General features: G+C 29.0%; 2 protein-coding genes across 3 annotated transcripts; both read right to left on the bottom strand.

Annotated features, from left to right (window-relative positions):
• Positions 1 to 480: 480 nt before the first annotated feature.
• LOC101250329 (phosphatidylinositol/phosphatidylcholine transfer protein SFH11) lies at positions 481 to 4,683 on the bottom strand. Of its 2 annotated transcripts, XM_004246104.5 has the most exons (12): positions 4,549 to 4,683; positions 3,566 to 3,930; positions 3,364 to 3,463; positions 2,918 to 3,184; positions 2,152 to 2,229; positions 1,840 to 1,941; positions 1,687 to 1,736; positions 1,454 to 1,562; positions 1,271 to 1,354; positions 964 to 1,083; positions 847 to 888; positions 481 to 775 (listed from the first exon to the last, which is right to left on the bottom strand). In XM_004246104.5, the coding sequence occupies exons 2-12, from the start codon at positions 3,913 to 3,915 to the stop codon at positions 704 to 706; spliced, it is 1,374 nt and encodes a 457-aa protein (XP_004246152.1). In that variant the 5' UTR covers positions 3,916 to 3,930; positions 4,549 to 4,683; the 3' UTR covers positions 481 to 703. The 2 variants fall into 2 exon arrangements, with proteins under 2 accessions (XP_004246152.1, XP_019070617.1); XM_019215072.3 differs by lacking the exon at positions 4,549 to 4,683 and having other exon boundaries at positions 3,566 to 4,368.
• Positions 4,684 to 12,130: 7,447 nt separating this feature from the next.
• Positions 12,131 to 14,468, bottom strand: LOC101254927 (probable aspartyl protease At4g16563). Its single transcript, XM_004245716.5, has one exon. It carries the CDS (start codon positions 13,846 to 13,848, stop codon positions 12,400 to 12,402), a length of 1,449 nt encoding a protein of 482 aa, XP_004245764.1. The 5' UTR covers positions 13,849 to 14,468; the 3' UTR covers positions 12,131 to 12,399.
• Positions 14,469 to 20,059: the final 5,591 nt, after the last annotated feature.

Here is a 20,059-nt window from a genome sequence, read left to right as displayed (position 1 = left end):
TGGTTCAATAATGTTTCTTAGATTATGTAGAATGAAAAAAATATGAAGTGTCCACTGTTGATATTTTGATTCAAAAATGTCTTTATTATCAATACTTTAATTCAAAAAATGCTTTTATTGTTAATACTTTGATCCAAAAAGAAAAGTTTGGCTTGCACGTGTTATGATCATATATTTAATTAATCATTAAATTTTAAATATAAATTTATGTGAGCTTGCTCACCTTGCTGATCTCAAGTTCGAATAAAAGTAAAAATAACCAAAAGTTATATGTCATATACTTAATTTGTCTCCAGCAGCTCAAATTCAAATCATTGTCTATACCAGGCCATTCAATTTTGTGATTTATCTGAAACATGATCGAATCGAACTTGGAATTTAGGCATAGTTATTACTGTGATTCTGCGAAGAACAAACTCTAGATACATATGCTTCACACCACACCCGGTCTATTAACGTATACTTGCATATTCGTCCATAGGTCAACTCGGATATATAGCCTTACATACAACAACATGCATAAAAATTGAAAAGGTTGAGCAAAACTATACCAAAATTTAAAAAGAACTGATTCTTTAACTAGAATTTTGTCTGTAAACAGGTTGTCTTATTTAACATAGTTACTCTTTTTTTATTTAAATTCAATTGACAACACCAAGAACCTTCAAAAAAAAAAAAAGATTGAAATTCTTCATTTGGTAACTCAAGCTCTTAACTTTGATACTAATATTTGTTTTTTCAGCTCTTCAATTGGTTGTCCAAGTCCTTCTATCACCTATAAAACATGATCATTTAGGTTCTGTTTGAAGCAACAATTTAACAGTACAATTTTTGTGTCATACTAACCGATGTCATGTCCGTAAGAGCAGCTTCCAATGCCTGGATTTTCTGTGCCATAAACATCGAATCGATGAACTATAGTATAGAGGAAGAACAAGGAAAACGAAAAAATAATCAACTTACTGATTTTGTGTCATTGACTGCACTTTGAAGTGTTAGGATCTTCTGTAGAACTGGCTGTCCAAAAGTATCATCTCTTGATGGAGTCACATCATAGACATCCTTAATACTTACATTATCCGGCTGCATTTACAAAGCTCGAGATCAGACCCTTGACTCGTAGAGAAAGCAAGATTCAAAAGTATTCTTTACTTCTTTAAAATTCGTGTCAAGTCAAAACCAGACAAACAAGTTGAAACAGATGAAGTATAGGCCTAACAGATTTGTCGGTAAGTTATCTTAGATGTTTTCTGAAACTAAATTTGCTTACAGTAAGACCATCAAAGGAATCTTTTGAAGCAGAACAATTCTGTTCTTCATCATCGATATTCTCCTCTTCGACTTCAAGCATTGCCTATACAAAAATGTGACATCTTACTGAACATTTTCAGATACATGTCATGATAATACCAAATATCATTAAATTTGAATCAACATCGCGACAGGTTAAAACCTGAAGTAAAGTTGTAACTGAAGGGTCATTCCACGGTCCTTTATCGCTAAAAAGGCAGCCTCCATATTCGGAACATTTGCAGTTGCCACCTAGGAAAGTTGGAAGATTACTGCAGAAGCAATTTCATGTATCAGAAGAAAACAACTCCTGCAGCAACCTTGGGTACGCGTATTTGCATCCATTCAGGTGCTAAACATAAATTGGAAAAATGTTGAGCTGATTAAATTTTTTACCTTGGATCAATAACTTCTAGTAAGGTCTTCGTGTAGTTGCTCCCGAGCACCTGTAATTGTGGTGTATATCTTAAAAGTACAATTCCCTTCCCTAGTTGTCCTAGTTTAGTCGAGAAACATAGAGGGGGGTGACGGAGAAGGAAAAGAAAGTACTTGAATCTTTGCTAGGGTGCGTTGATCAAGAAATGCCTTGATTGCTTTCCACAAGACTCTGAATCCAGATCCAGCATTGATGATAAAAAGGCGATGCAACGTCTGTAGAAATGCAAGTTGATGATTAGCAAATATCAGTTTTCTTGCGTATTGTCGTCTTCTATTACCATAATTTAATCTATTAGAATGTGCATAACAGTACTATGCTAATATATATTGCTCCTTCTTCCAACCATCTTATAGGGAGCGAGACTTACAGTAAAAGTTGGTATTTCGAGAAGAGAAAGAATAGACTTGCATCACCTAGCATACCTCTGGATAATAGTGACTGTCAATCTTCTGAATTTCCAGAAAGAGAAGCCTTGCAGGCTTCGAAAAATTTGAAATTCCCTGTCAAAGTAGATTGGTTTGTTTCGTTTAGAGATTCTTCGAAGCATAAAAAATCTAAGCATCCATTTGTTATCAGTAATGCAGAATTCTTGGAAGTGCTGAGCATCTATGTATGGAACTTTGTCATCAAAGAAGTTCGATTTTTTCTTAAAGTTCATTTGATGACACTCTTACAACTGACATAGTGAAACAACAGGTCAATCAAATTTAGTTTTAAAAAACATAATGTTAAATCACACGAAAATCCAACTTTAAGGAACTATCGCGTGGATATATATTGATACCTATAGATGGAGACTCGATAGATCATGCCAGAGAGATCTCCAATGACCAGACGCGGTGAGAGATCTAAACTTGTTATGTGTGGTGGGACGACTCAAGCATTTCAATGTGTTAACCAAGATCAAATCATTCTATCAAGATAGTTCAGGGACAGAGAATGCTATGCAGCACGAAAAACCATGTCATTCATGCCTCCTATCTAAGATCATTTCCTCGGTAATCCCTACACAGATGGATAAGAGAGACAACGCTCAACTATCTAACTAAACCTCAACCATAATCCATGTCGTCCATACCTCCTAATATAAGATCATGTTCCTCGGTAATATTCTTATCAATACAAATAAAGTGTGCATATTCTTATCAAATAAGTGAAAGATTAAACAGTAGACAAGCAGAGTTTTACCACATCCTTCACATCCACGATGCTGACGGTGGAAGCTATATGTTTCTTTGCAGCTAGTGAACATGAAGGGAATCTCCAGTTCAATGTTTTCTCTTGTTCAGACACATGATATTTCACAAATCTCTCAATAGTAGTTACTTCAAGTAGCCTAGTGAGATTTACCATTCCAATTCTTTCAATGTATATTGGTCGACCATATCTATCTACACCGTGAAATCCATGAGGATAACACTGTTTAACCTCATTGAATTCCTCAAACATGAACTCCTGCAGCATCATAATGGACAAAGAATCAAAGAGCTGCCGAACATAAGGCAAATTTTCAATCAAGAAGTACTAAAAAACAACAGATAGTAAACAAAACAATACAATAATCGAGGTACATGGAAAAACTGATAGTAACAGAAATCGAAGGACATTTAGTAACAATACAGTCATTCAATCACCTTAGAAATTTCGTCCACATGAAACTCCTCTCGCCACTTCAAAAAGTTCAAATACATGTTCTTTGCTTTTTGAAGATCATAATCCCTCATTCTAAGAAATCTGTATTCACATAAAGTAACATCAAACTCAATTCATCTTCTCTTTACTTGCTGAAAATTGTTCGCATTACAAATTTCATGAGACTAGAGACACGAAGCATACCTTAAAAGCGTATGGTAGTCATTATTTTTATCTATCAACTGACCCTCAAGAAAAACCAACTGACGAAATGAATCAACAATTTGTTCATCTTTAGGATCATGTGATCCTCCAAGAATTACTTGCAAACTTTTGCTCTTTTTCTTTAATGCCAAAGACATTATGGTTTTCGCGGTTCTTGATTTGATAGACTTCTTCTTCTGATCTTTTTTTGGAGGCAATTGCCAAAAAGTCTCTATGGGAGGATGGAGAATTTTGGACTTCTGTTTAGTAGACTCTCCTTCTTTATGAGAACTTCCTTTAATGCCAGCGGAAATTAGTATTTCCTTAAACGTTCCTTTGGATGTACGCATGTGTAGCTAGTTAAACTGTAAACACATAACAAAATCAAGTTTACTTTGCGAATCATGAATTTAAAGCACAAGTTCACATCTCAATTCTCAATACTCTGTATCAAAAGATAATCTAACACTACTAGAGGTAATTTATCTTTAACATTACGAAGATCAATCTTCTCATAATCACACTAGCTTTCAATTTTCCTCGTGTTCTATCTTTTGCTAGATCATACGAGATAACTTCATTCCTCGTCAATTTAGGTCTACTTCATTCTATCCTCTATATGAGCTAGCTACTTGCATCTTCTAACAAATATAATAATTTCTAATCTTGTAACACCGCGTATTCATCTTAACAGTTGCATCTCTACGATCACTCATCTCGTGGATATTGGCTTTAGAGGATCAACATTCATTTCCATACAACATTAATGGGAGGGGGGTTGCAAGTAATATCAAATTTAATATATCATAGAACATTGTATCATAGACAATAAACACAATGTAAGAAGAAGAAAAGAAGTTCTTTTTTTTCTGTATTAAGTTTAAATCCAACAATAATCTTAATCATATATGGTTAAAACAAGGAAAGTACAATCAAGAATTGGATAAAGGTAAAATAAATATGATGAAAAGAGAGAAACTTGCCTATAAATTTTGGAAAATTAAGAAAGAAGACACCAAAAAAGAGAATGAATTTGATTGAAGAATGAAGAAAATATAAATAGATGCATTGAGAGTTATTGAAAGGAATGAACTTTTTGTGAGTCTATGGAATCAAATACTTTATAATTTTCGAATGTTTTAATGTCAAGAAAACCCCGGGAAACCTTAGTGACAACTAACTATAGAATACTGTTATAAGTAATAGTAGTAAATACTACTCGCTCCGTCCCATTTTATATGAGGTAGTTCAGAGTTTAAGAAAGAAATGATACTTTTAAAATGGGTGGTCCAAAATGAATTATAGAAATGGCTGTGAATTATTTCATTAAGGGTAAAATAGATATTTTATACTTAAGTTGCTACTTAATATAGAAATCTGTCTTCTTTTTTTTTACATTGACTAAAAAAATAAAATAGGTCACATAAATTGGAACAGATAGAGTAGTACTTAATTCCATTTTGATTTGTTTGGCCCAGTTTCATTTTTAGTCTGTTTCAAAAAGTGATTTCTTTTTCGTTTATCCAAATTTTTAATCCAATTTCACGCATGATATATTTAAGACTACGAAATTAATCTGCATTTTGATATATTTGACATACTTTTATTTAAACCCTGTGTAAATTAAAATATGTTGAACATATTGAAATAGGAGAAAGTATTTAGCAATAGTACACCAACAAACAAACAAAAAGTAAAATTTAGGTTGAAAAAAAGCACAAAATACCTTTTCTCAATCCGAGAGAAATGCATATTCTTATTGTGAAACGTGTTTCACACTAAGGAAAGTAGCTACTTGTATTTGAGTAAAATGATTGTAAAAGAAAGTGTAAAGGAAGGTTCAAATAATCCCTTATATAGGTGTTAGCATCGACATAAATTATCTGTAATGTTTTAATAAGTCGATAATTTGCTCATTTTGTGATAGAAACTCAATCACCTTATTCTTCCTGATATGAACAAAGGAGATGATTTTGGTCTATTGAAAATTGATAATAAACATCAAATGTTAAATTTAGAAGAAATTATGAAATAATAATTTTATATGAACTCATATTTGGAGATAAAGTTTTTGTTTATTTCTTATCTATTTTTGGGTATGTGTGACTTTTGCTACTTTATATTTTTTATATTTATATTTTTGGTGTTTAAAATAATTTTTGGTTTTACTATTTATAGGATTTGATATGTTTTTTTTTCTTTGATATTTCTAGTTTAAAAAGTTTTTTTCCCACGATCTCTTTTGTCTAACTAATAGATCTGTTAAATATTTTACGAAAATTAAAAAGATGGTAACTTTTGACAAAATTAAAAGAGCAAGAGACTAATTTTTCTAGTATGAGGGACTATTTTTGCTTATTTTCTCCAATTTGGACTTAAGGCCCAATTTTAGTTTTGAAGTGGATCGTGCATATTGGATCATTAGAAACCCATTAAGCTTCGGCCCACCAAAAAATTAAAGTAAAAATTAAGCAAATCACATAGTCTAAGATAAATATTTTAAGTTTAGCAAACATAAAAATCATATTCGTATGTTATAGCTATAGTTTGTATAATTGCGTCTCATAGCAAATTTTATGTTTGTTATAGCTGTTAATATGAGTATTTCGATATACAGATAAAAATTTAACTTTTTTCTTTGGCAACAACTTACAAATATTTTAAATGAAATTACTTTTCATGTAATCTTTAAATTCATAAGTTTTATTTAAATAATAGTAAGTACAAAGGAACAAAAGGTTAATTTTTCACCAAATTTAGATGCTAAAACTTTTGTATTTTAAATCTCGAATAAAATATGAGGTGCTAACAAATCAATGATTAAGTTGGTTATATTGAATAATTAATTTTCGCGATAACATCTCTCATGCAACTAGATTTCTCTGCAACAATCATTTTCTATAGAAAATATTTCATTATAACTTTTACATATTATTTTTTTAATAACACCATTCTTTTATAACAGCCAAAATATATATTTGAATAAATGAACAATATTAATATGTTATAAAGAAGTTTAACTATATTAGAACCAAAAAACAAAAGTATTATTTTTCAATTTTCATGGTTTCATATCCTATTTAGTTTTTTAGAAGAAAATTTTAACTCATGATCACAATCATTGCAATAGCAATCATAATTTTTTTATATTGTTTTTGACCAAGACAAGTTTGTAGAACATATATCATTGTTCTTTAAACTATTAGCGCATATATATATATATATGTAATAATGGGGTTGTATTTAATTATGGGGACCTAACAATTACTTGACAAAGTTCATAAATTGGTGGAAAAGACTAGTGTTGAGTGTGATCCCTTAATAAATTTAGAACCACAGAAATCTTCAATTATTGTTGGTTAAGAATTCAATGATTTAGAAGTTTGCATATATTGACATAGTGTTTGTTAAATTTAATATTTTATTATTTTCATATTACTTGATTTTTACTAATCTGAAACATATTTTAAGAATATTTTAATTGAGGGAGTATTGTGTTAAAATAAGATTGTTAATGATGCTTTGAAATTTTAAGTGTGACTAAATCTATTTCTACACCCAATTATCACCGAGTTACTACTCACTTAATATCACAATTATGCGAACACAAGAAATTGAACTTGGACGTCGTGGAGATTCTATTGATTTTGAAGATGTTCAAAATGCTATAATATAAAGTAAGATTTAATGAACGGTAATTTTCTAATGAAGAATATCCAGCTAGTCATATGACAGTATTGTAACTCTGTCTCTGACTGAGTATGAGAAAGAATTAGTAAAATACTTTCGATTCGAGTCAAATGAAATAAAAGGAATGGAGTATAGTAATAGTTGAAAGTTCCTTTCATGATTTTTACCTATGAAGTGCTAAATCGCAACATGTTTTTAATTTAATTGTGTTGAATATAGAGATAAGTTCGGGATTTTAAATTATGAATTTCATACTACTAATTTTAGACGAAATAAATAGGTACACCAATATTCCATCGTCATATATGAACTTTCCTAGTATTGTAAATAGAGAAAATATTTACCCTCATCCCCCTTACCCCAATCTCCTTTCTCTCCGCTATGGGATCTAATTTTTATAATATTTATCTAAATTATATATTTAATTTCTTTAAAATATCTGTTATATTACTTATTTTTTAGAAAAATATTTTTATCAGCACCAAATACACTTTTTTAAAGATAAAATTCTTGGTGGGATATTTTTTTTGTATTTTGTCTCCACCATTATGAATAAAAAGCTACTTGATGTGAGACAATTTCCCATCTTTTTTTGCTTTTCCACTTCACTTATTTAACAAAAACAAAATATTTTTTTATGGATGGAAAGAAAATGGTTGAACCACTTGGTTGTGTTTTAAGCCATTATTTTTCAAGTGGCATATTATAGGTCTAGGATTTCACTTATTATAAAAAAAGAAATTGTTGTTGTTAGTCTATACCAGACAAATGGCTCCCTACCAAAAAGCACAAACAACATATAAATTTTAAAAAAGACAACTGGAATTTTGCTACCTCTAAATACATATACATATATATATGTGTGTCCCATCTTTCAAAAACTTTTCAAAATGGTTGTAAGTAGAAGCAAAGCCAGCCAATCATCGATGGTAGCGGAGTAGTAAGTATTTTCTTTTTTAATTTTTAGAGAAAAATATCTGATATACTTTTTAATTTTTTTATTTGTAATTAATATACCCCTCGTTATAAAAGTGGTTCATATATGTTCTTATCGTTATACAAACGGTTCACATATACCTTTCATTTAATGGAAGTTAAAAAATTAGTTTTAAATTTATATTTATTACTTCTAATTTTTTTTTAAAAATTATTTAGAGGTATATATGATTCTTTTATTAAAGTTCAGGGTATATTTTAATTTTTTCATACATAAATTATTTTTTGACTTCTTTTACTATAATTATTTGAGTTTCTTATTCTTATTTTGTTTTTTTCTTTCGTTCCTTAGTTTAAAGAGAGAGAAAACTAAACTATTTTTTTGTGTGTATTGTAATTCAATTTCGTATTCGAAGGAAAAAATTGGTCATCTGCAATAAGTTTTACAAGAAAATTAGTGAAACATAAATAAATTTGATTATGAAAATAATAATTATAAATTAGTCATTGAAACAAAAAAAAGTCAAAAAAAATATGTTTGACGAGGATTAAATTTACTTATATGGGATTATATTTTTTAGAAAAATAAATAAAAATTTAGATTAAAATGATTATTTTTTCATTTCTGTTAGAGGTCAAGGATATATGTGAGTCATTTGTTTACAAGTAGGGGTAAATATGAGTCACTTTCATAATAAGGGGTATATCAACTCTAAATGACAAAGTTGAGGGGTGTATCAGACCTTTTTCCCTAATTTTTAATTAGATATAGTTTGACTCTTACTCTTTGTTGTTAAGGAGTGTTTTATTCCTCAATTTGGAGCTTTTCTATGTAAATTTTGATGTAGTCTTTAGAGTTCAAATATGTGTACTGAACACTGGGCAAGAAATTAGAAAAAAACGTCAAATCATTATATTTACCTCTTTGCAAATTATGTGACAATTTTTTCTTTAATTCATTTCAAAAAAAATATTACTTTACAATAATTCAAGATAATATATCATTTTTTTTCGTTGATAATTAGTAAATAATTTATACCAATATAAATGGTCATGATTCATGAAGTAATTTAGACAATAATTTTTTTAAGAAAATATTATACAAATTGCCACTTACAAAATATTTATAATTTTAGTGATTGGTCATGGACAAGTACAAATTTATTTTATATTTTCTTTGCTTTTTCTTCTTGGTGAATCTGCTTTATGTTTGTTTGAATGAAAACAAATGGAAGGCTGCAAGCTGGCAATCTAATCTTCTTTTCTAAAAAAAAATGACAATATTAAGATATCTATACTTTATTTTTATAAAATATTATTTGGTGAAATTTTATTAAATTTTTTGTTGTTGTTGTTCTATTTTTCTTTAAAATAAACACTCTTTATGAAAGAAAAAAAAAATCTTGATACCAAACATACCTCTAACTTTCAAAAGAAGCTCAGTTTCATTTTTGAATACTCAAAATTTTAGCTAATAAAACTTTGAAAAAAATCATTAAAATACATATCAAATATAATTTTAAATTGGGAAAAGAAATAAATATATTTTGAACTATTGTAAATAGTATGCAGATATCGTTCATTATATTTTTGGGACATTAGTGCCCCTTCGGTCCTTCAACTAAAGCATATATATCTATCACTCTAACAGAAGACGAAATAGGAACACGTGACGCAATCTTATCCGTCGATAAATAACGGATAGGTAGATAAGATTATTAGACATGTATATATGTTCGTTAGTATAAACTACTTTTTGGACGATAGGAGCACCAATGTCTCAAAAGTATAACGAAAATTATTTACATACTATCTACGAGAATATATTTATCATTTTTCTCTTTTAAATTCTATAAATAAAAATTTAAAAACATAAAAGATAGCCTAAATGTCAATGTCATAAATAAGATTTCCATAAAAAATTTACTCTTCTCATTTCAAAAATAATGATCTTCTTTTCTTTTTTAGTTTGTTTAAAAAAAAGATTTCTTTTTTTTAGTAGCATTTTAGTTTCAGTTTTTGATGTGGTATATTTAACACCACAACATCAAAAAATAATTTTATACATTTGACCTAATTTAAATTTAGAACCACAAAATTAAAAAAAAAATTCTTATATTAAATCAAATCAAATTATTATTCGTGAAACGAAAGGAATTTGAAAAAAAAATAAGACGAAGGAAGTATGTAGGAAAAAAAAGAAAATAAATAATAATAATAATGAGTGCACACGTATGGCTAATAATAAAATGCACCAAAAACTGTGTACAGTGGGAGACAGCTAAGCAATGAGCAGACACACACGTTTCTAAAAATATGGGCCCCACTGTTTTGTCATTGAAATTAGTGACATTTTTTTTATATGACCTCATCTTCTAATACTCCATTGGCGGCGTGCTTTGTTTTCTTTTGCCACGTGTTTCTTCTATTTGACCTCCATCTTTCATGGCTCACCTTTCAACCTATTTCAATTAGCTTATCATACTACCAACGGCATCGAAGCGGCGATAAGACTATTTCATTTTTAATTATAAAGATCGTGTTTAAATATTGAATATGAAAAAATTTAGTTAGAAATATCTTTTTCAAATTTAAATTCTTTTTGTTTGGTATTATTTATCATAAATTTTATTTTTAATGTTAAATTATAAAAAACTTTACTAACATTTTAAAATATATCTTTCATCATATTAATATGTATAAAATTGTAATTTATAATACTTTTCATTAGAATATTTTTTTTTGTTTAAAATATCAAACTAATGTGATCTAACTTAACTTTGAAAATTAGTTAAATCGACTTTCGAGAAAACCAAATGACAAACAATTTCTGACGAAATAATATTGCAGTAGGTAGTCTAAATTTAATTAAAGCTTTATTTGAATAGCAAAATATCGAGCGAAAAAAAAAAACAGTAACTATACAAGTAAACTACCAGCCTGCCATTTATTTTGTTTCAATGTCATATTTCACTCGATTAAATTTGAATTCGTGTTAGAACTATTAACCCTCTCAATTATAAAAAAAAATAATAAAAAAAAAATGGAAGAGAGTACTGCAATTCATTTTCAGAGAAGGCCGAAGCAGACCTCTGTTTGATGAGCTATCAACACTACAGTTTCTATTTGTGTGCTTTCACATAAATATTTGAATACTAAATGCCCTTTTTCTGTTTTTTTTTCTCTTATGCTGAAATTTAGTTTTTGATTATTTATCTATTTTTGCAATACTTATTAAAAAATTTAATAATTGATATAATATATTAAAAACTAAATTTTAGAAAGTTCAATTTTTTTCAAGATTAATTAAATTAGAATATAATAAGTAATAAATTTACTCCTTAATTTATCAAAATAGATAAATAAAATGCGATAAAAATATATTTATATTAAAATCTGACCAAATTACCAAATAAAAGCGACTTTGTCCAGAGATCTCTAGTTAAATAAATTAAGGAAACATTACTTGAGTGAATGTCTTTTAATAAATGATTATTGTCTTAACGATACTTTTTTTATTTATTATTATTTATAGCAATATTATGTTAATTTGCAATATGTATTAAAAGTGAATTAAGTATGTAATATATATGTGTTATAACTATTTTGTAAAATATATGATGTTTATTTTGTAAGAAGTTAACACATTATATTATTAGTGTATTGAAGTATGTAATAAATATATTATCTATCAATAAAATTTGTATTTTATATGCATAATAAATTACTTTTTGTAATATAAAATTAAAAAGTATAATAAATATATTAAAATTGATAAAATAAAATAAAAATATTGAAGTTATAATATAAATATTTTTTATTTATAATATATTTACTTAAGTTTCCTATAAAATAACATATATACATTTTGTTTGAGTAAATGTCATTTAAGTAAAACTACACAAACAAATATAATTAAAATTAAACATTCAGAGCCAATTTACATAATCAAAAAAATAATTAACAAATCCAATTGCCAAATATTTACACCCATAGTTTATTCCTTTCTCCTCCTTCCTATTTTTCATGATTTTTTTTTCTAATATGTACCAAAACTCCAACTATACAATAACATACATAAATTTTAAAAAATAAATTAAACACTTTTATTCTCAAAATATCTTTCAACTCAACCCGATCCATATAACTCCCCTTGACTTGACTCTCAAAGTCAAAGTCAAAATTATTCTGCTACGCAACGGCGCACGTTAGTGTTGGTTCAAGTTATCCCACAAAGATGCGCACTTCCTTTTGGCAAATCCAACTCTTTTCTTTTCTAAATCATAAACAACTTCAAATCCTTGTTGAAAATAATTTCCTAATATCCCTGCGGGCCCACTTTCCCCTTCATCACCACCGTTCATCAACATCACACATCCTACTTTTCTTTTCACTTTCTCATCATCAACGAACTCATAAAAATAGTTTCTCCTGGGCATCACCACACTGGAATTTCCCCCAAAATGTAGTAACAGCTGCGGCACATTTTTTGAACCGGAGTCCATATAGTAACACGGGTGAAGACCGGTTTTTTCCTCGACCGGGTTTGCTCTTTTCAAAACCGGTCCAACTCTCCGGTCGAATTCAGTCACCACTGTTTCATAGAACTTCAAAGGTAACATAGTGAAAGTTGTACCGGAATCCACCACCATTCCGCCGTTTCCTCTTCTGTCAACTCGCCGTAAACTCGCCGGCGCCGGGATTTTTGTTTTTCCGATTGATACACCTTCGAGTCCGACGCTGTAGAAATATGGATGTTTTGGGTTCTCGAGCATTGGGGTGTAAGCGTAATCGGAGTAATAATTCTTCATCTGTTTCATTTTTTCATCGATTGAGTATCGGCCGAGAATGAGCGGACTGGGTCGATGAACTTGATTCGTGTCAAAAGTGTGAGAAACTAAACAATAAGAGAAGTAATTTCCGATTTCCGGGGAGTTATTCGCGAGTTGCGCCGGCAATGAAAGTGTCCCCCGGCCAAATCCAGCTACTCCGATGGGTTCACCGAGAGCACTGTGAGCACACCCAAATGTAAAATTCTTCAAAATCAACGATGGAGACGACATGGGTATTGATAATTCATCGCTGTAAAGCTTCGCGATGAAACTTCCATCACCATAAGCATAGTAAAAAGGGGGACACGAATACGACTTGCAATCAGAAATTTCAATATCTTCAAGTGGGCATTTCGCGATAGTGCAGAGGTCGGAGGACGGTAACGAAGAGTGAACGGCGGAACAAGCACGTGATTTGCACGAGACAGGGACGGCGGAGGTGAGGTTGATAGGACCAGGGTTAGGGATAGAGGTAGGATTATACTTCCCTTCACAGAGAATACAATCAAATGGATGACAGGGGAGCCAAACGACATCGCTACCAGTATCCATGTATAGCGAAATAGTCTGAGACCCAAGTGAAAAGGAGAGAGTGTAATCACTTCCCGGAGTTAGAGGAAGAGAAACTTGACGGTGGGGATGACGGTGATGATGGAGACGAGAGGCGGAGCGAACAGTGGTGGATTTGAGAAGATGATGAGTACTGTTGAATTGGGTTCTTGAAAAAGAATGGGTTAAAGGGAAAACCAACGCTGCAGAAGCAGAATAGAAAAGGAACATAGAGATGAAAATGACAAGAGCGAAGAAAACAGAAGAGGAAGCCATTGTTGGTGAAAACAGAGTTTTTTGCAGAAAACAGAGTATTGTTTCAAATGAATAAATAAACAGCTGAAAACTGTACTGGAGTCTGGACCTTATCTTTTATGTACACAGACTCACAGATAGAGAGAGAGAGAGAAGAGAGAGAGAGATTTTGCTTTGTTTGTTGTATATAAAAGAGTGGAAGAAAACAGAGGTTTATAAAGGGAGTGGCAGAGGAGAAGAGGACGAAGCTGCTGCTGCTGCTACTGGTCTGGTGAGGATTTAGGGGAGGGGTTTATGAGAAATGGTAATCTTTTAATTGTACATAAAAAGGAGGGCCATTGCCAATTGCCAAACCCTTTTTCTTTGAATTCAAACATTTTCGGTATGGTTCACTTGGTTTGAAGGTGGCTTAAATCGATCCATTTTAATGTTTTATCGTATAATATTCATAGGATTTATATTTTTCGTGTGGTTTACATAAGTTATAGCGTATCTTGAAATTCCAAAGAAAAAACATGCCTACTAGTAAGGTTATTGATTTGGTGCGACAAGTAATAGTTGAAGTTATTTTTAAATATTATTAGACACTCTCAAAAATATGTATGATAAACTTTTAAATTAATTCAAATATACTCTTACTCTTCCGTCACAATTTACTGAACTCATTTATAGTTAAATAAAGGCCAAATACATATGCAGCTCCTTAAAAAGTTGTTCGCGCTCCCCCCACCCCCCCCCCCCAAGTAGCTCAACTAACCAAGATTTCTATTTTAACCTCCTATAATTTGATCCTTTTAAATATTCTTGGTTGATGTGGAGCCAAATTTTAATAAATTATTTTTGATAATTGGGCGTGTGAGATGAACCTTCTCCACGTAGAAATTTTGACCAATACACTCCAATTCAATTACACGTCAGTGGCACATATTAAGTCACTAAACCTAAAAACCAATTTTCCCGCAAAACACTTCTAACCTGTTTCTAAACGAGAAAACTCTAAGAATTTCTCCCTTTTAATGACTTTTACAGCTGAAATTCTTAAATTTTAAAGTGACCTTTAGAGACCTGCGTATGTATTTTATTATAATTAAAATAATAAAAAAAAAAATTTTATGTCTAATCAAATAGTCTCTGGTGATTGGGTAAGTGAAGATGGGTTTCTAAGACCCAAATCAAAATAATTATGGGGCAAGTGAAGATTCTTTGATACTGAATTTCACAAACTTTTTCTATACTCAAATTTCAAATGTTATTTTTGTAACTTCAACTCAAATAGTCAAAACTTATAAATATGTTAAATTTTGTAAGAAGATAAAAGTCACACTATGCTTAATACACGTTGTTATGCAATTTAACTAATATGAATTCATAAAAAAAATATTGTTCAGATAAAATGTTTCTTAATAAAGATTACTAAATTCACAAAACTCGAACAAAATATCTATTGTTAGAACCTCTAGTGGAGACAAATGTATTTGGAATTACTGGTACCATGATTTCTTTAGTACGAAGGGTGCAGTAAAATGTATAAAAGTAAATAGTTAATAGTACTAATATTCTATCCTTGTAGAGAAGTAAAGACAAGTCATCAATATATTTGGTGTCTACACGGAACGCACAATTCAAAGAATGGGTAAAACAACTTGGAAGTGACTGCACCTAATAACTCCATCTCATCAATGGGGTTTGGTAAATTATTTTCAAAATAATTTTAACTTTTACCCTTTCATATTACCGAAAAAAATACGTTAAAATAAGCTTCATAACCAAATATACCCTTAATTGTCCAAGATATTGTGTGTTCTTAGAAAATTTAACCTTTTTATATTCGAGATTATAAATTATTTCCTCCTAGAGTAAAATGAATATGCATGTTATTAATGTTTATACGCTAGTAACTTCGACAACTCTCGTTACAACTCTTGAGTTAGAAGAGGTATTCCTATATATAATCGCAAAGATTCTCCCTTTTCTAAATCCCGTCATTTTTACACCTTTATCTTTACGGTTTTACTTTTATCATTTCATCTTCTATATTAAAGATAAAAATTATTTATACTGACGATATATCGAGAAGACGGGCCGTTGAGTATGGAATGTGAATTGTGATAGTCGTGTATAGTGTCATTATGTAGGAGGAAAAGACATGAGATTGACGGAGATTGGGGATTCCCCACTTCATTTTGGTCCACTTTCTAAAAACATTTTATAAAATGTTGGTACGTGGAAAAAATTATTTTGTATCGATACACCATTCAAAATTTGATTATATATGGAGCTAAAAAAGAATAAATTATTGGACACCGAAATATTCTTATGTCAATTATAATTTGGATGTATCTTGAGTTCTTTGAATCTCTGTAAGTCCTTTAAAATAGTTTTACAATCCCTCTATTTTATATTATATCGCTTTTGTTTGACCTGACATATTTTTAATTAAAAATGTATTTTACTAAATTAATATTATTAATACTATTTAGGAACTAAAAATTTTGCTATTATTATTGTATATAATTATTTAAGATTAGGAATAGTATAAAAAAATTGTTTGATTTGCTTAAATATTTATTTTAATATATGAGTTAAATAAAATGGAACAAAATATGAAGGAATTAATGGTTTACGGGATAAAATAATGATATTTCAAAATTAAATTTGAATAATTTATATTTTGTTTAGTTAAAGGTATAAGTTTATTACGATTTTTTATACCGTTTATAAAGTAAAATAAAGTAATTCAAAAATTATGAAGTTATATTTTCAATACTGAGATAACTTAATATGTGAATCAAATGACTCCTAAAATGGTTTAAAGTTATACTAAAGCATAAAATAAAAAATTGGTGCATTTTCACTAGATAATTTTTCAATATGTATCAAGGTGTCAAATTGTTTTGGGGTGAAACATCATATTCAATTGAAAATGAACAAAGTACTAACATATTTTGAAATATATATATTTTCAAAGGCTTGTGAAAATGAATTTGAATGGAAAGGCATCTTTACTAGTTGATGGGATAAATTTACACTATATTGTTTAATTTTTGACTATGTAAATCTATCATGGAATTATAAATAATTGTGCTTATCCAAAGGCATGGATCTAAAGCAAACAGTCACTTTCAGTATAAGCAAGTGGATAAAATTACAGATTTTCAGTCCTTTTTTTAAAAAAATTAAATATTTACATTTTAACTAATCCAAATTAGTTAAAATCTTATATAATCAGTTTATGAAGGAGAGATTAATGAGAACGAGAGATTTGTAGTATTATATTATTACGATTTCAATGATCTTGAACAACGTGAACAATTTTTTGAAACAATTCAATATAGATCCTCTCTTTTGTATAACAAAAGAGGTGTTTGATTAAACGTATAAACTGATTAAACTAACTTATAAACATATTCTTTTACGCATTTAGTGAATATCAAAAGTGCTTATGAGCCAAAATCAGCAAAAGAAAAAAGGGTCATATATTGACCACTCATAATTTGTTTTCATTAACATAATTTTTTCTTATTTCTTTATTATATTTCCATTAATTATATCCATTTTAATGCAAAAAAAAAAAAACACCTTTAAATTCATAAGCAATGGAGAATAGGACGTTTGAGTAAACTTGAAGTATTAATAGTTAGCTTTCTAGTCAAAGTATAGACTAAATATGAGTATTAATAATGAAAGCAGTACAAACTTGAAGTTTTAATAGTTAATTTTCTAGTCAAAGTATAGACTAAATATGAGTCAATTCAATACGAAATCACTAGTTTTTTCATTCATTTTTACTTGTTTATTATATAAAAGTATATTTTTATTTGTGAATTTGTCACTTTATTCACTTTTACTTGTCTATTATTATATTAGAAGTATAGTTTTATTTTTTAGTTAGTCACTTTTAGTATTAATAGTGTAACCCTGTAATATAGCATAAAATTACATTGTTTATAATTTATTATAATTATTATTTTTATGTACATAGATATAATAGATATCAAACATTCTTTTAATTTTTTTTGTGTGTTTTATTTTTTATATTTTAAACAGTCTTAACGAAAATTCTTATTTCATCATTCTTTAGCATATGAAGGAAAAAAATTCTCCAAATTTAATCCTCACATACTTGTTAGTTGTCACAGTACTTATTCTCAAATCATTTTACAAAACTTAAGTGTTTATAACAATTACTGTTATCTTATTACTTTTAAAATATAAATATCTATTTCAATCGTTATTTATTAAAAACACAAAATTTAAAATAAACAAATAAAAAAGAAAGATAAAAATATCAATAAAGTGAGATGAATGAAGAATGGATAAGCCTAAATTTTTGGACAGGTAACAACCCAGGGAATATTTGAACTTATTTAATGTCAGACCAAAACTTTAAATTAAAAAGATTTAAAGAAATTAAAATTAGTAAAAAGTCAACCATGTCAAGGTCAAACAATAAGAGAGAGTATCATCAATGGCATGAGCTGTATTAAGAGCACAGAGTCTTGCCCAAAATTAAAGACATTTCACAGATCTTTTATTGCAACTGAAAGCAAATGTTAACATTTTTATTTGTTCAGTTTACATTTTACGCTTTTTAAATAATTATGTTTAAAAAATATAATTTAAAAAATAAGTAATGAATATCAAGGGTAACACATGAAATATTCCATGTTTATGTGTAAGGGATTTCTATATTAAAATTGTTATAATCTGAATTTTATCAGACTCTCACTTATTTTGATAAATTGAAGACATTCCTAAAAATTATAGGTCGTAAATTTTTCATTGATATCTCTAAACTACCTATTATTAGCCTTGGTTGTCATCATTATTAATTCAACTTATGCCTAATTATAAGAAAATGACATAATATTTACCTAAACCCACATCCCTCTCCCATAATAACTCAAAAAGAACTCAAATAAGTGAAGATAAAAATCTGTTGAAAGCGTCATCTTTAGAAAAAGTCTTGTAATGCGCAATTTAAATTAGTCAGAGATTTAATGAGCGATTCAACATCGGATAAAAATAGAGATGAGCAATTACAAGGTGCATGAACCTAATTCCAATGAAATGGCAATAGGGACAACTCTTGCTCTATATCCAATGCTCTTGAGTTCAATGTCACTTCATTCTACTAATAACCATTGAATATATTGAAGATGACATTTCCCACCATAAATTAATCATATTAACCCCCCCCCCCCCCGCAACAAGTCTATTCCCAACCAAAATTATTGTGATTCATGTCCACTGATTGTATTTATACCAATTGAAATTACTTTGCAATTGCAAAAAAACAAGCAATTTATTGAATTTATATTGCTATAAATAATCAATTGTAGAAAGTCTTCTTTTTATAAGGATGATAGATCGTAGAGGTACCACCTACTTAACTCTTAAATAAATTAAGATGTGCGTAAATTGTATCACTGCTCGTGTATTTGATATACTTAATATTAAATATTCTTTTACTTATCATGATTTAATTTTTCTTTTAATTGAATTTCTTAATTAGTTCTCTATATGTATTATATATATATATATATATAAACAAACTTTATAGTATAAAGCTTATTATTTTTTTAAGGGAAAAAAGACAAATATATTTCTGAATTATCGTAATTCGTAAATGATATACAGATATTCTTTGTCATATTTTTGAGATATTGATGCCCTTTAAAAACTAAATCATATCTATATGTCCCCTTACCTCTAACGAAATACTAGATATGGACACATGCAATCTTATCGAAAGATCCGATATTGAATAAATTCGAATTAGTAGATAAAATTATGACACATATATGTCTGTTAGTATAAAAAATATGTATGCTTTAATTTACAAATAACAAAAGTACCAATATATCAAAATTATACCAATATATCAAAATTGTTATGAAAGATATGTGCGTATCATTTATGTATTGCGGGGATTTAAAATAAATAGATTTCTATCATAAAACTCAAAAGAAGCTCATTTTTTTCATTGAATAACAAGAGGCTAGAAACCATTGAGTATAGTGGTGGCCCATTTTCCAGCTCACCAAAACAGATAAAGACATAAGATTCCTTACGTGGCACCTTAAACTGTGCTGCCTGCCAAATCCTCTACGTAGGCCCCATTTTAAGGATTTTTTCTAACTTTCAGAAATTAGGACCCTCATTTTAATAACAACGTACACTTTAAACCCATCTTGTTTTATCCTTTTTCTCTTTTGTCATTGGATCATTT

The sequence above is a fragment of the Solanum lycopersicum genome, chromosome 8 (assembly GCF_036512215.1).
Source record: "Solanum lycopersicum chromosome 8, SLM_r2.1".
In the NCBI taxonomy this organism is placed as follows: domain Eukaryota; kingdom Viridiplantae; phylum Streptophyta; class Magnoliopsida; order Solanales; family Solanaceae; genus Solanum; species Solanum lycopersicum.
The sequence above is the reverse complement of the archived record's forward strand: the minus strand, read 5'-3'. Positions and strand labels throughout refer to the sequence as shown.